Source organism: Tyto alba, unplaced genomic scaffold (genome assembly GCF_018691265.1).
Source record: "Tyto alba isolate M040663 unplaced genomic scaffold, T.alba_DEE_v4.0 Super-Scaffold_41, whole genome shotgun sequence".
Lineage (NCBI taxonomy): Eukaryota > Metazoa > Chordata > Aves > Strigiformes > Tytonidae > Tyto > Tyto alba.
Genome location: NW_024881317.1, coordinates 15,403,940 through 15,418,744, shown reverse-complemented (window position 1 = coordinate 15,418,744; position 14,805 = coordinate 15,403,940). Strand labels below are relative to the sequence as shown.

The following is a 14,805-nucleotide window of genomic DNA, read 5'->3' as shown; positions in this document are numbered from 1 at the left end:
TTAACCATACAGTATTTTAAATCAATGAATCTTAATTCATTATCCAATAGGTTAAAGACCGAAATTTCCATTAGAGAGAGAGAAGCTAAGTTGGAGGTAATGTCTTGTCTTTTCTCCACACAGTCTATCTCTGAACTTCAAACTAGTTTGAAGATCCAAGACAGTTCTTTTTGACTATACATACACTACTGAGTCACGGTGTTCAGAAGATATGCATAATGCAAAAATCTAGCTTTCTGTGTTTTACTACAGAAAGACATGGCAGTGTTGGAGGGATGCCTTTTGTATGTCTGTCACACCCAAAGACTTCCAGTCTGCAGTCAGTCCGTTCTGGTTGATCTATATGCCAGGCTGCAGTGAAGGAATGGTTTAGTTGCCTTATGTATCTTCAGGTAACCTGGAAGGTGACCTGAAATATAACCAGAGATCTGGGTAAATATTGACTCTGAACTGTATCTTGGTGTGGGTTTTCTTAGTGGTACTTCTTTCAAGAGGAAAATCTTTGGAAATGCCTCTTCAGGCCTGACCGTTTCTTTTGTTTTTGTTTTTTCCTAGGTGTGTGTACAAATCTTCCCCTGCTTTCTGCTTATCAGGAAGCTAAATGATCTCAGTACATAATCCTAATTTTTTTTTCAAACATCCCATATTTGGATTTTGATTTTACAGATTTTTTTTGTCTGTAAACTGTTTTTCTATTAGCCTTTTAAAAAGGGCGATCTGTTACAGAAATCCCAGCCAGTGAAAGAGTATAAGAAGGCCTCAGACCTAGTGAAGATTTTTCTTGTAACACTGCTTGTCTACTTTCCAAAATACAAAGGGGTTGGTGAGGTTTTTAACAGAAGCAATGATTTTGTAGAAATGTGAGAAATGTTCATCTTCATTCAGCAGCATTAAGCAAGCTTCTCAAACATAGCCAGTACCACTTTGTCTTTCCATACCTTTTTTCTTTCCATTACCACTTCAGGTGTGCTTTATCTTTTCTTCTTTTTTCATCCCATATTGTGTTTCAGCATTATAGAAGATGTTGAATTTGCATTTTTTTTGCTCCACAATATTGTGTTCTATAATACTGGCTTTCATTTAAAAATAAAACAAAAAAATGCAACATCCCCCTCAAAACAAACTGATTCACACACCCTAGCCCTTACAGTTGGAAAAGATGGAGAATACAGACAGAATAGCTGTCTGAGCTTGCAGGACATCTGAACCAAGGTCTTTTACAACAGCAAGCTGCTTTTCAGTGTGGTCTGGGCTATGTGGAACCTTTGGTGTTTTTTTCCAAGGTGCCCTGGAATGCCTGTTATTTCACTGCATCTGGATGTTTGATGTTTTGGCTGTTTGTTGACATACACAGCAGGTGGTCAAGGACAAAGTCCTAGGGTGTTGAAGAACCCAAAATATAAATTGATGTATCATATTGTTTAAAAACATAGCATTTAAAATTCAGACAGTTAAGTCAAGAAATCTCCATTTGCTGGTAGATCCCAGGAGGGAATACAGGCAGCCAAGGCAGAAGAAGGTTGTGGAGGTTCTGTAGTAGAAAGTAGAGTGCAGTAATTTTAAGTCAGAAAGTGTTTCGTAGCATGAATCATATGTGTAGGGGTTTTCTATGACAGAAATGTAACAAAGTGTGATAGAAATAGAGCAAAGGGTATTTTAGAAGATAGACTAAGTGTAACTTTACCATATAAATTTAAAATATTTGCTGCACAATTTGGCCTCATTGAAAGAAAATACATCACCTCTGGGGGGAAAAAAAAAATACTATGCTGAAAGTATGCAACATTGTTGACACAGTTTTAACTATTTAAGAGATTTAACTATTAAGACAATAATAATAATGTTTATCTTTATGTGCAGTGATCTTTTCTATTTCAAAACCAAAATTAACTTACACTTGTAATCGAACAGAAGAAAAGTTTAATTTCTTAATTTTGTCACTTAGGCACGAGAATAAAATTTTATGGGACATATGCCCTGTAGCATAGGAGATGCCTTTAGAAGACACAGTGTGGCTGTTTCCAAATGGCAGTTTTCAGTCACTTGTTTTTCTGCTGTTCTAAAAATGGGAGAAAAAAATTGCCTTTGTTCATGTTTAGAGTTAAAAATTTGTTTCATTGGGTACATTTTAATAGAGACTCAAAAGTTTCTTCTGTGCAAGCATTTTGTTAAGCATCTTCCTTATACTTACTGTAATAACATCTAAAGGGCTAAAACACTGTGTAATGCTTAAAAAAATATATTAGCCTCAACTTTGTCTTCCTGGCCTTTCCTCTGCTTTTTTTGCAGTTGTTTTTTGCTAGCAAAACACAAGTTTGTTTCAGATTTTTTTTTCCCCTTCAAAAAAAAGCTGTCCAGACTTAGTTTGCATCCTATTCAATAAGGCATAAATGAAATTTTGTCTGTGAAAAAGGCTACAAGAATTACTTTAAAGTTTTGCTTTGTTTCTGGTTGTTGTTTTGCTTGGGTTTTTTTTAAACGTGGTACAGGTGTTTGCAAATAGTTTTCCAAGATCAATGCTTAGTCTGTGCTACATAGCGGATTTATGGGAATGTAGTGTGAAATTATTTCTGCAACTTTATATTGTAATCAGTTGCTCATGAATGTAAAATAAAAGAAATATCATTAATTATTACAGAAAATTTCAAGACCTAGTTTATCTGAAGGAAAAACAGAAACACCAACTTTTGAAAGGTAAATGCAATGATCAGCTGCATCTTGAAATCAGGTACATAAAATAACACATGCTGTGTTATCTCCCAGGTAATTGGGCAAAAGTATTTAATTAGTATTTTCATAATGTGTGTTTTCTATAATAGAGCATTTTGAGTGGTGGTCATAATGTTCTTACTCAACAAGACATGTAGAATTTAGGTTCTAAGTGTCAAAACACATTCTTACTAGTGCTTAAACTGCAAATCAGTGAAGACTGATAAGACAGTAAATAAATTGTACAGATTGTTAAAAGAAGCATTTTTTATGAGTTAACAGCATAACTAGGGCAATTAGGAAACAATTTTGAAATATAGTACAAAATGTTAATTCTTGGATATTCACTTAGGTTTTTAAACACCTGTGTCATTTGTGGAAAGCATACTCAACCAAGTTCTTAGCAGAGCAAATATGTGAAATTGTCAGGTAGCTAACAATTACAGCTCTACACTTAAAAATATGTGAAATTGTGGAGTTCTTTATGTCAGTCTGGAGAGATAATTGATATCTTACGCATTTCTTTGGCACATATTGTAAGCAGACTTAGACTTTATAGAATTCATCTACATTATTACTCCAGTGCTCCACAGCCTGAGATGTCTTATTCCAGTTAGTGATCTTTCACAGTTGTTGGTACAATTTAACCTTTAAACACTTAGTTAAAACGTAATTGCAGCTATTTGTTAAATACGCATCTACAGCGCCTTTAAAAAGAAAAAAAAAAAAAAAGTCTGATTTCAGATTCTCTCTGTACGTTACTTTTCTTCTTAGAAAAGGTTCTGCTTTATCTTTTTTCTAGTCGTATGTGGTGTGGGCCAAATAATCTGAAATTTTACCTTCACTTAAAATGCCTGCTTAAGAAATGAGACTAGATAGTTCAGGTATTAGAGCTTAACTCTGCCTTTAGGCTACAGATTAGTAAACACTGTAATCCTAATTGAATACAATGTACTACTTTCTCCTATCCTTGTGCTTAAGCAGATAAAAATAATTTTAATATATAAATCTGTTTTGTGTTCTCTGTTAAAACGTTGACGCTATTTTATTGGCTTTAAGACAGACAGCTGGAGTATTGCAGCTCTAGCACCAGAGATTCTTAATCCTCAAACACTTTATATTATGCCAAGGTAGTTATGTTGATATTAACAAGTAATTAGTGCTGCAGGCACAGAGCAGTAGATGAAAGCAGTTGATTCTGAGAATTCTGCATCATCACTGCACTGTGGTTGGGAGATGTTACTTTAGGTCAGACTTGTGTTATTCAGAGCTGTGTGGAACATCCATTGTTTGGTTAGAGTCTTGAGGACCCAGCTCTGTTAGGAGTTGGAGCACTTGTGGATCAAAGCTTCTAGTTCATTCTCTTCAAAAAGAAATCTAGTTTGCATGCCCCAGCACTGCTTTGTAAACCAAAATGGTATGTGGGAACAATAAAGGAATGTGCCTGAAAACCATAGTGGTGTTTCACACTGAACTGCTAATGCAAATGCAGCTTTAATACAGGCTTTGTTACCTGGAAAAACTTTTCCACAGACTGAATGTGTGTTTCCATATACTTTGCAACTACTGTGTGTGCAGATGTGTAAATGTCACTTTGTTATAGTTTTGTTCTGAAGTTGTATGATTTTTTCTTTCTTGCTGTACAACTCTTCCCTGAATGATTTTTAAGATTTTATTTTAAAATACTAATGCAAAATAATAAAATACTCTTTATTTTTGGTAGAGCAGCCAAAAAATTTGAGCTAGTAAGATTTTAAAACAACAAATACTCAGACTAGCTTCCCTCAGCTCACTTACCGGCCAAATCTTACATTTTCTATACAATGAAAAGAAGAAAAAAATTCCTTTAATTTCTAGGCTTCTGTAGCTTGGGCTGCACCTGGTAGACTCATTTCTTGAATTCAAAATTATATTTTATGCTACTCCCTTGAAGTAGTCTTATTTTAAAACCTATTTTCCTATGGATGATATAGCAGCAATTTCATTAGTATAGCCCTTATTTGCTAGTCTGGCCACAGTTTGTATCATGATTTAGAAAATTAGCTAATTGTTTTCATTAAAGAAAAGTCAGATTTTACATTCCAACTGTTCACTGAAATCCTCCTTTTTTATAATACTGTTGTTATTTTCACGTTGTCTGTTATAGGTAGATTAAGGCAAATCACATCCAAATATGGATTAATGAATCTTTATTAAGGTAAGAGAGCAAATGCAGTGCTGGTGTGGCCGAGGAGTCGCAGCTCCATCCAGGCTCACCAAATTGTTTAAGTTTGAAACCCCCTTTTATCCACACAGCTGCCGGTTTCAACACCTTCGGCACGCCTCCTGGCTTCTTCTACAATCTTACCTTCTTCTTTCTTCAGTCCTGTGGTCACAGTACACCTTGTCCTTCAAGTCTGGGCCAATTTGCAGCTCCTTTGTCTTTTATGGCTCAGTGGTTTCAGCTCCTCTCTTCTCTCAAGGACAAAGGATACCAGAGATGGCCCGTTCTGTTCTTTCTCATTCCATTGCAAAGGAGTTACCACCCTTTGATATGGACCATCTGGTGAGCATCCCAAGGAGGGGGGGCTGTTGGGTTGGTGTTTCCTCAGATCAATTCCCCCCTTTTCTTTTCCCAGTAGTAAAGTCTTTACTTTTCTTAAAATTTGGATCATTAGAAGTAATTGTTTAATTACTTAAATGAAAGCAAAATTCTTCTATTATTTATCACAAACCACCCCTTTTCCTTTTTAATACTCTGTTTTGCTTGAGCTTACTAACACTTAGTCTCATTCTTCTCTTAATATAACTTTGTGGGCACCAGCCAATGCAGCCATTTCAGGGTTTATCAACATTGCTGTTATTTGCATCGCCTCAATAACATGAGATATTAGCTGTATAAAGCAGGGTATTAAACACATTAAGAACAGTAAGCCTGCCATAGCACTAAGGAAGAAAAATCCAACCTTTTTCCACACTCTGGTGTTGGACATAACAGTAAGCACTTGATGCACGGATTTGCTGCTATTAGAGCAAACTGTACCAGGATGATTAGCAGAGGTCCGGTATAACATATACTCCCACCTCTCATGCATATGGGGTTGCAGCCCACAGCTGAGAAAAAGGTCTTCTTGGTAGCGAGCACAGAGGTTAACCTGGTCTTGCCCTCTACTGTCTGCTGTTTAACGAATCCATGTTTTAACAGTCAATTCAAGTGCAGCTCCTTTGTAGCCACTTCCTTTGTTTCTAAGCAAAGCAAACTTTTGGCACTTTCTGATGGTGTCCTTCCATCAACCCTCAGGGACATCCAAAATTCCGGGGACTAACCTCTTTTTCCCATAAATCAAGGTTACAGTTCGTGCTCCTTCCCTATACTCACAGTCCCTATTACAGTTATAACACAATTTTCTCCATCTGCGAGAAATACCACCTCCGGTGACACATTTCACATTCACACAAACCCCATGCTTCATGACATCCGTATATACACTCGAGACAAGGTATTACGCTATTAGATTGATATTATAGCAATGCCTGATTGAATCCAAAATGCTCACAATCTATTACCAAAAGCCAGTCTGACACTTGTCCGCCAGTTAATGCTCGGTAAAGGCCAGCTTTTCCCTGACATTTTTTGTGGTTCCATATACATCAAGTAAGTAAATGAATAAGTAAATTTTCACAGTGTTACCTCTGAACCCAGTCAAAAACCCAGTCAAACCACTGGTTAAGAGTCATTCAATCCCCTCCTGATGAATTTACTTAGTCCTTTGAGGGTGACTTGTAGTTGGTCAGTTGATGGTACCACAGTCCACTCCCGAGGCTTTTCCACTGGTCCTTTTCCTCAGGAGGCAAGAGTCCACCCCTTTTCTTTTCTTCAGATCGCTGTCTTGGTGGTCAGCAGCACCTGAAATGGACCTTCTCACTTGGGAGTTAATGATTAATCTTTTCACACTTTTATCAATACGCAATCACCTGGTTTTACATTGTGGATATTAAAATCCAATGGTGGCATTTGAGGCAGAAGCCCTTTCTTTCTTAGTTTCATTGAAGTGTTAGCTATTCTTATTACATACTTTCTTACATACTGATCTCCTACTTCAGGGGTGACAATATCCCTGTCCTTACTCATATATGGTAATCCAAACATCATTTCATAGGGAGAAATACCCAGGTCTGCACGTGGCTGAGTATTGATCCTTAATAAGGCCAATGGCAGGCATTTAATCCATGACATCTGAGTCTCAATCATTAACTTAGTCAAGGGTTGTTTTGAAGTTTGATTCATTCTTTCTCCTCTTCCAGAACTCCGAGGGTACCATAGAGTGTGCCACGCCCATTCGATCCCTAAGGCTTCAGATAGTTGTTGCATAATTCTTAAAATGAAATGTGTTCCTCTGTCCAAGTCTATTCTTTCTATTAATCCATATCTGGGATAATGTTTTCCAATAACATCTTGGATACCATGGTTGCCACTGCCCTTGGTGTGGGGGATTGCTTCCACCCAATGAGTTAAGTGAGCCACTAATACCAACAAATACTTCCACCCTTGTATTTGAGGTAGCTCTGTTAAGTCTACCTGGAGGCTTTGTATGGCTAGCTCCTGTTCCCCAGCCACCTTTTTCTCATTACCTTTTTGTTCACTTTTTAACAAATCAGACATCGATCAACTAGTTGTTTAGCCTCCGTATATATTCCTATACACCCATATTGTGTAAGAAAATGATCACAAAGTGATTGCATTCCCTAATGTATTTTCTGATGTATTAATGACAGAATTTCTCATGATAATGTTTTATTTAACATCTATCTTCCATCTGGTAAAGTCCATTTTCTTTCTGGATCTTTTTCCCCCCTATTTTTAAGTATAACCTTCTCTTGTTCTGTGAAATTCGGGGCTAAATTCTCATAATCCCCCGTTGTTATTACCAATAAAACTACTGATGATAATTCTGTAGCTGCTTCTCTGGCTACTTAATCTGCTAAATTATTCCCCCTTATTTCCATTGATGCTCCCCTCTGATGTCCTTTCACATGCACAATTGCAATTTCCGTAGGGAGCTTCAGGGCTTCTAGAACTTCTCTGATCAGCTGCTTGTGTACTAGCTCATTCCCTTTTGTATTTATAAGCCCTCTTCTTTCCCATGTTTTCCAAATGTGTGGACCACTCCAAATGCATACTTTGAGTCTGTGTACACTGTCCCTTCCTTATCTCTCAAATATACCAATGCCTGTTTTAGGGCATAGAGTTCACAGACTTGTGCTGACCACCCAGCAGGTAATTTCCCCTTTTCAAACACTTCCATTTTCTGCCCCTCGATAATTGCATAACCCAATGTTCTTTTCCCTTCTAGGCATTGAGAGGACCTATCAATAAATAGTTTTTCCCTATAGGGCAAAGGTTCATCTAACAGATCTTCTCTTATTTTTGTTTGATAACTTATAAAATCCACACAGTCATGCTCTGGTTCCTGAATATCCTCCCCAATTCTCCTCCCATAATTCTAGTAATTTAACCACCAGTTTTCCTTCATCCAGCACCACACCTATTCCTAATTGCACTTGTAAATCTCTACCTAGCAAATTACATCCTACCCCTGGCATTAACAACAGATCATTAACAGCATATTGATCTTCCCCTTGTATTAACACATTCTTTATAACTGGGACTAAAAACCCTTTGCCTTTGGTCCATACAGCCCAGGCTGTATCTTTTACATAATCTTCCTCCTGGGGACTTAATTTCAAATTTATCAAGGGCTCTTCTGTTGGTATACCCCCCAGGAGGTAGAGCTCCTGACACCCCTAGTGATTACCACCCTCATCCTGTTGGGTTACTTCAAACACCAACAGGTCCCATGTTTTCTGGGGGCATTCTTGTTTACAATGCCCACCCCTTTCCCACAAAAAAAAAAAAAAAAAAAAATCCCCTTGGGATTTCCCTAGCGGATTCCCTGTGTTTATTTCTAACAGCCTCTTGTGCAGTTATCATAATTTTAGCTTTAGTTATAGCTTTTTTTTTTTTTTTTTTTTTTTCATCCTTCCTAACATATACTTTCTGGGCTTCTCTCAGGAGTTCATCCAGATTCTTATTATAATGACCTATAGTCACTCATATCTCTTCTCCCCTCTTGTTCATTCTGATTCCACTGCAGAGGGGTTACAGGGAGTTTCTGTTCCCTGGGTATCCCCTGCTGATTTTCTCTCTCCCATATCCACATTCCAGCCGTTCTGATCATCTCTCTCTCTTCAGGGGAAAAAAGGATTCCCATAATCGACTGCATCTCCTCCTATGTATATATATAGGGTCCCAGAAATTGATCAATCTCCTCTGACAGCCCCACAGGGTCCTCTAATAACAATTTCTTTCTTATACACTTCTACATTAGTGAGCTGAGCGGCACATCCACAAATCCTCCCCCACCATTTGAATTCCTGCCACTGGAACTTCCCCCCCACCCCGGCAAGGGATTAACCCTAGCCTCCCCGTGCTCCCTTAAACGATTCCCCCCCCTTCGTTGCTGCTGGGTTTCAGGTCTGATATTAACAACAGGGGCCTCCTCACCCGCATCTTCCTGCTGCACCCCCTTCACCCCTTGATTTTCTAGGTGTGCCGGGTTATATGGGGGGGTAAATTATCCAAAGGGTCCCATCTCCTTCCTTTCCCTTTCACCTTCTTCGACCTCCCCCCCAGCTTCAATTTAAAAAAAAATCCCAAATCTCCGCAACCCCTTCCAACATGAGGCATATTCACTTTCTTCTTGATTAAGTGGTTCCTTTGAATTAACAAATATTAAGAGCTTAACAAATCCAGTCCTCTTCTGATCCATATTTTGGCCAATACATCGAATCTTTCCTGATAGGTCCTTTAATCCATTTAAACATACAATAATTTACCATCTTGATTTTACTCTTTTCTCTGATATATGGGCTGTAATCCCAATTTGTTAACTTCTTTCCTAATGGAGTGTCTGATGGAATACCACCTGGTAATTTCTTGTTCCTTTTTTTTTTTTTTTTTTTTTCCCCCCCACTGCTAGGCTTTTCTTCCCAGCCTTTCCCTAATGGATTGTGTGGGAAATGTGGCAATCCTTGGCTCCCTATTACCCTGGGAACTCAACTATCTAGCTCCTAGTTTCTTTCTTATATCCGTCCAGGATTTAGCCAGAAACTGGGTCTTAAATAGGGCCTGACCCACCGGACTATCAGGGTCCAGACCTGAATATAATTGCAACCCCTTCCTTAGATGCTCTAACCATTCAGTGGGGGTCTCGTCCTTCTTTTGTTGTTCATTGAAGGCCTTATTAATATTCTGTCCCCTCAGTACTGAATCTCTAATTCCTTGAATTATCATGTCTTGGAGGTCGATCATATTATTTCTATGGACCGGGTCTTAATTATTCCAATTAGGTCGCTGGGGGGGCCACTTTGTATCCCCAGCGGGTCCTTGTTGATGTCTTTGGTCCCAATGTCTCATACCAGCAGTTCTGATCATTCCTCGTTCCTCACTAGTAAATAAGATTCTCAAGATGGATTCCATCTCATCCCAGGTGTAAATATTTGGGCCAAGGAACTGATCAAACTGTTCTGCCACCCCCTAGAGGGTCCTCCAATAAGTGTCCCAATTTTTCTTAAATTCTCTCACATTCCCGGAGCTGAGTGGGATCGATACAAAACCAACTCCAGGCTGGGGTCCTCCCATTGCTGTTTCCCTTAACGAATATAATAATGTTTCCCTTCTGCTTTCCCAAGTCTGACTTCTAGTCGTCCTCCTAGGTGGAGGAGGAATTACTGCCTCATCAGACTCAGAATTGAATTTTTTTTAATTAACGGGGACTCTGAGGGAGTGGAGGGAGAAGAATCCCGCCCAGAGTCTTGGGGTGGATTAAAAAGGGGAAACATAGAGAGGAGGAGGAGGTGGAGTGTCATCTATATCCTTCTTTTTCTTGTTTTTCTTTTCCTTTAGCGGAAATAAATTTGAGGTTCATGATGTACTTAGAATCCATAAGAAGGCGTATTCACTCTCCTCCTTATTAAATGGCTGTTTGTCATTTACATAAATATTTAATTGTTGACATATCCAATCTTCAAAAGAGCCATAACCTGGCCAATATAAATCCCTACTTATCTCCTTCCCCCCCATACTTCCATACGATAATGGATCATCTTTTCCCTAGATATTTTTTTTCTTCGGGAGGGGGAATTATCCCAATGCTGAATCATAAGCCCTAACGGACTATCTGGAGGTATTTTAGGGAGTTCACCACCCCCACCCTGCTTATTCTGTATGGTGCCAGAAGCCTTACTCTTCTTCTGGCTCATCTTCCGGCAGTGCCTTCTGTCACACAAGTCACTCGCTTAGCCCGTTGGACTCCTAAGTCCGGTGGACGTCTCAATCACTCACACTGCGGGTACCCAGTCCCCAACCAAACGGTATCACAATATACTCACTCAGTCCAGAGTCTTCATTCGGTCTTCGTGCACAAATATTATGGGGAATGGCCGTCTTGGGGTGTTACCGGGGAGTCCGATCCCCCACCCCGTATCCTCTTTGCTCTCCTATCTCGGATCGGAAAATCCAGGTGAGCTAGGTCGGGATTCCCTCTGGGACCATCCAAGGATGGGGCACCCTCCCAGAGTTGAATTCCGAGTCAGCTGTCTGGATCCGAGTCACGGCACCAAATTTTGTTATAGGTAGATTAAGGCAAATCACATCCAAATATGGATTAATGAATCATTAAGGTAAGAGAGCAAATGCAGCGCTGGGATGGCCGAGGAGTTGCAGCTCCATCCAGGCTCACCAAATTGTTTAAGTTTGAAACCCCCTTTTATCCACACAGCTGCCGGTTTCAACACCTTCGGCACGCCTCCTGGCTTCTTCTACAATCTTACCTTCTTCTTTCTTCAGTCCTGTGGTCACAGTACACCTTGTCCTTCAAGTCTGGGCCAATTTGCAGCTCCTTTGTCTTTTATGGCTCAGTGGTTTCAGCTCCTCTCTTCTCTCAAGGACAAAGGATACCAGAGATGGCCCGTTCTGTTCTTTCTCATTCCATTGCAAAGGAGTTACCACCCTTTGATATGGACCATCTGGTGAGCATCCCAAGGAGGGGGGGCTGTTGGGTTGGTGTTTCCTCAGATCAATTCCCTCCTTTTCTTTTCCCAGTAGTAAAGTCTTTTACTTTTCTTAAAATTTGGATCATTGTACTAACAATAGCTTTAGCCTAAGAAGTAATTGTTTAATTATTTTTAGCGAAAGCAAAATTCTTCTATTATTTATCATATTGTCCAGTCATTTTTATGTCAGAATTTTAATTTTCTTACACTATAACCAGTATTATTTGCACACAGAGTAGTGTTTCATTCCTAATATTGGATGCAAGGCTCTTTTTTTTCAACTAGACTTACTAACATAATGATTTCTTGATATCCTATATGAATTTTCTTTTTGTTGTGGGATTTTAGTGCATTACAATTGCTAAGTTTTCCTTACTCATCTGCAGTTCTTAGCAGATGTAGATTATTTCTTTGGAGAACTGTTCTGTCTAAATGAACTTACTGTTGTGCTTAGCAATCTAAAAGATCACTATGCTTTGTGGATAATTGTTTTTGTTATGGTGATTGTACAAAAACTTGTTGAATTTTATTTTTATACTGTTTTATTGGTATAAATGACTCATGGGAAGGTACGCTGATGAGACACAGCTTTTTTTTCCATGAGAAATTAATATATAGAGATTATTATTTTCTTCCTCTCCCCCCCCTTCCTGTGTTTCGCCAAAGAGTAAGAATGTGTTGTGGTTTGACACCAGAGGGTAACTGAGCACCATGCAGCCCTTCACTCATCCTTTCCTACTGTTAGGAATGCAAAGGTGAAAAGGCAGAAATGACTCAAAGAATCCAATCTAAGGACAGGGAGGGATAGCTCACCCATTATGGTCACTGGCAAAAGACAGACTGATTAGAGGAAGAAAAGAAAACATGACTTTAATTCTAATGCTAACAAAGACAACGATTACAGACAAGGTGAGACAGTGAGAAGCCTACCACATCCAAAAACACCTTCCCCACACCCCTCCCTTCTTCCCAGGCTCAGTTCTGCTCCTGGTTTCTCTACCTCCTCCCCCAGTGGCTCAAGGGGCAGGTGATGGGGACTACAGTCAGTTTTGCAGCTGCTTCCTTCTAGTGATGGGGGGTGAAGGCTGCACATGCCTCCCCACAGGATGCAGCCATTTCCATACCGATCCAGCATGGGTCACCCCTGCATGTTGCAGTCCTCCCAGCACTGAACTATAACTGCGGGGGCCACTTCTCCCCTCAGAGTCCCAGCTTACTTTAAGCACGGATGCCTGCCCTGGAGTGGGCTTCTCCACAGGTTTCGGGTTGGCCTCTACTCCACTGCAGACCTCCATGGATGGCAGGGTGACGGCCCTGCCATCTCACCACGGGATACAGGGGTCTCTGTTCCCGCACACCTCCCCCCACATCCTTCTGCCTTCCATTGACCTTGATGTTCGTTCATCCTTCTCCCCACTCCTCCTCACAAGTCCCAGCCCCCCTCTCAGGTTCCCCTTCTTAAATACTTCTCACAAAGGCGTAGCCACCATCGCTAATTGGCTTGGCCCTGGTCAGAGGTGGGTCCAGCTTGGAGCCAGGGGAGCTGTCCAGAAGCTTCTCACAGGGTGGCACTGCTGTTGCCTTCTCCCTAGCTACCAAAAAACAATGCAATTTTGGTTGCTAGAAGGTGAGGGAGATGATGATGGATTCCTTTTATAAGTTAAGGACAGAGTTGTTCTTTAAAGAGTTTCAAGGTGTGAATCTTGTGTGTATGTGTGTACATATACATAATCCATTTGGGATTTCCAGTGCAGAAATGCTGCTCTGTGTGTGCTAATGAGGCATTAGTCATCCATTTATTTAAACCCTTTTTTTTTATTTCATATCTGTGTTCAAAGCTTCCCACACAAAGCATAATAGTGTGCTTGTTAACTCTGCAACTACACCTCATTCTCAAGCTTCTTGTTGAAAAGTAGTAGCTAAAGACCATGTGTATGTACACTGTTTCATAAAGAGTTGACTGGATTTTCAGATGAAAACAGTTTAAATATTTGCTAGTGTTTATATGGCTCTGTATAGCTTGTGTTTTTCTGGAATAGATGGGGTAATTAGAAACAGCTATGGCAAAACCTGTTACATCAGCCACAGCTGACAGGTGGTTCTGAGTGTTGGCTTTGTGCTGGAACTTTGAGTTTTCCCTTAAATATTACCTTTTTTCCCATTTTTTCTAGAAGTTTGGGAGGGAGGAGAAAAACTAGGACAGAAGAGTTGTTCGTATATTCAACAATGTCATTTACTGGTTTAGGTAGTCCAATAAATGAAAAAAGCCTTTGTTTGACAGAAGTAGCAAATACAGGTTGTAATTTAGTTAAGAGGTTTGCCTATCTCATGAGTTAATTCCTTATTATGAATGAAAAATCAGTGTAACAGGATGAAGATTCTTGTGACTACCTCGGTGACCGGTCAGATTTCACCACTCAGGGATATCTCAGCAGTCTTATCGCTGCTAAAAAATTCTTCTGACTTAAATTCAGAGGACGAAATGGAGTATTCTTGAACTAGTTTATTTAAGTGAAAGTAAAACTTAAACAGATTTTTGAATGTCTGTAGTATGTAGCATCTCTTCCAGGATAACCATTTTCTGTAGAACTCAGTATAATTTAGCATACAAGCAAGTCACATGAATTATTTTAAATTCCTGGAACAGTGGAACAACATGTCTAGATTTTCAGCTTGAAAATATATCATAAAAACATAGTAGCAGAAAATTGGTTATTCCTTTTAAGAGTCTGTTGCTTAGGTAAAATTAAAAGTGGTTTTAGTCAAAAAGTATTTTAAACCATTTTGAAAACTATTTGAAGAAATGAAGTGCAAATGCATTTTGATTAATGAGATACTTGATGATATCATATCTCTCACATCTTTTGTCTGCATATCACTGTTGAGAGACTATTTTCAATACAAGTTATAAAATTTAAAATTGAATTAGGGAGATTTGCTCCTAATTTAACTTCCTATATAGAATTTATATCTGAAATCAGACCAACTGTTCTTCTTCCATCT

At 39.3% G+C, this 14,805-nt stretch overlaps 1 protein-coding gene across 7 annotated transcripts in view; it reads left to right on the top strand.

The window, feature by feature from the left end:
- ZNF280D (zinc finger protein 280D) overlaps positions 1–14,805 on the top strand; it is a 59,243-nt gene that overhangs the window by 40,712 nt on the left and 3,726 nt on the right. For 4 of the 7 annotated variants that reach the window (XM_042803768.1, XM_042803767.1, XM_042803771.1 and 1 more), the window contains one exon: positions 2,639–2,728. The exons of the other annotated variants lie outside the window; for them this stretch is intronic. In XM_042803768.1, the coding sequence (XP_042659702.1) occupies positions 2,639–2,728 (90 nt within the window). The remainder of the gene's footprint in view (positions 1–2,638; positions 2,729–14,805) is intronic. 7 annotated transcript variants of the gene reach the window in all.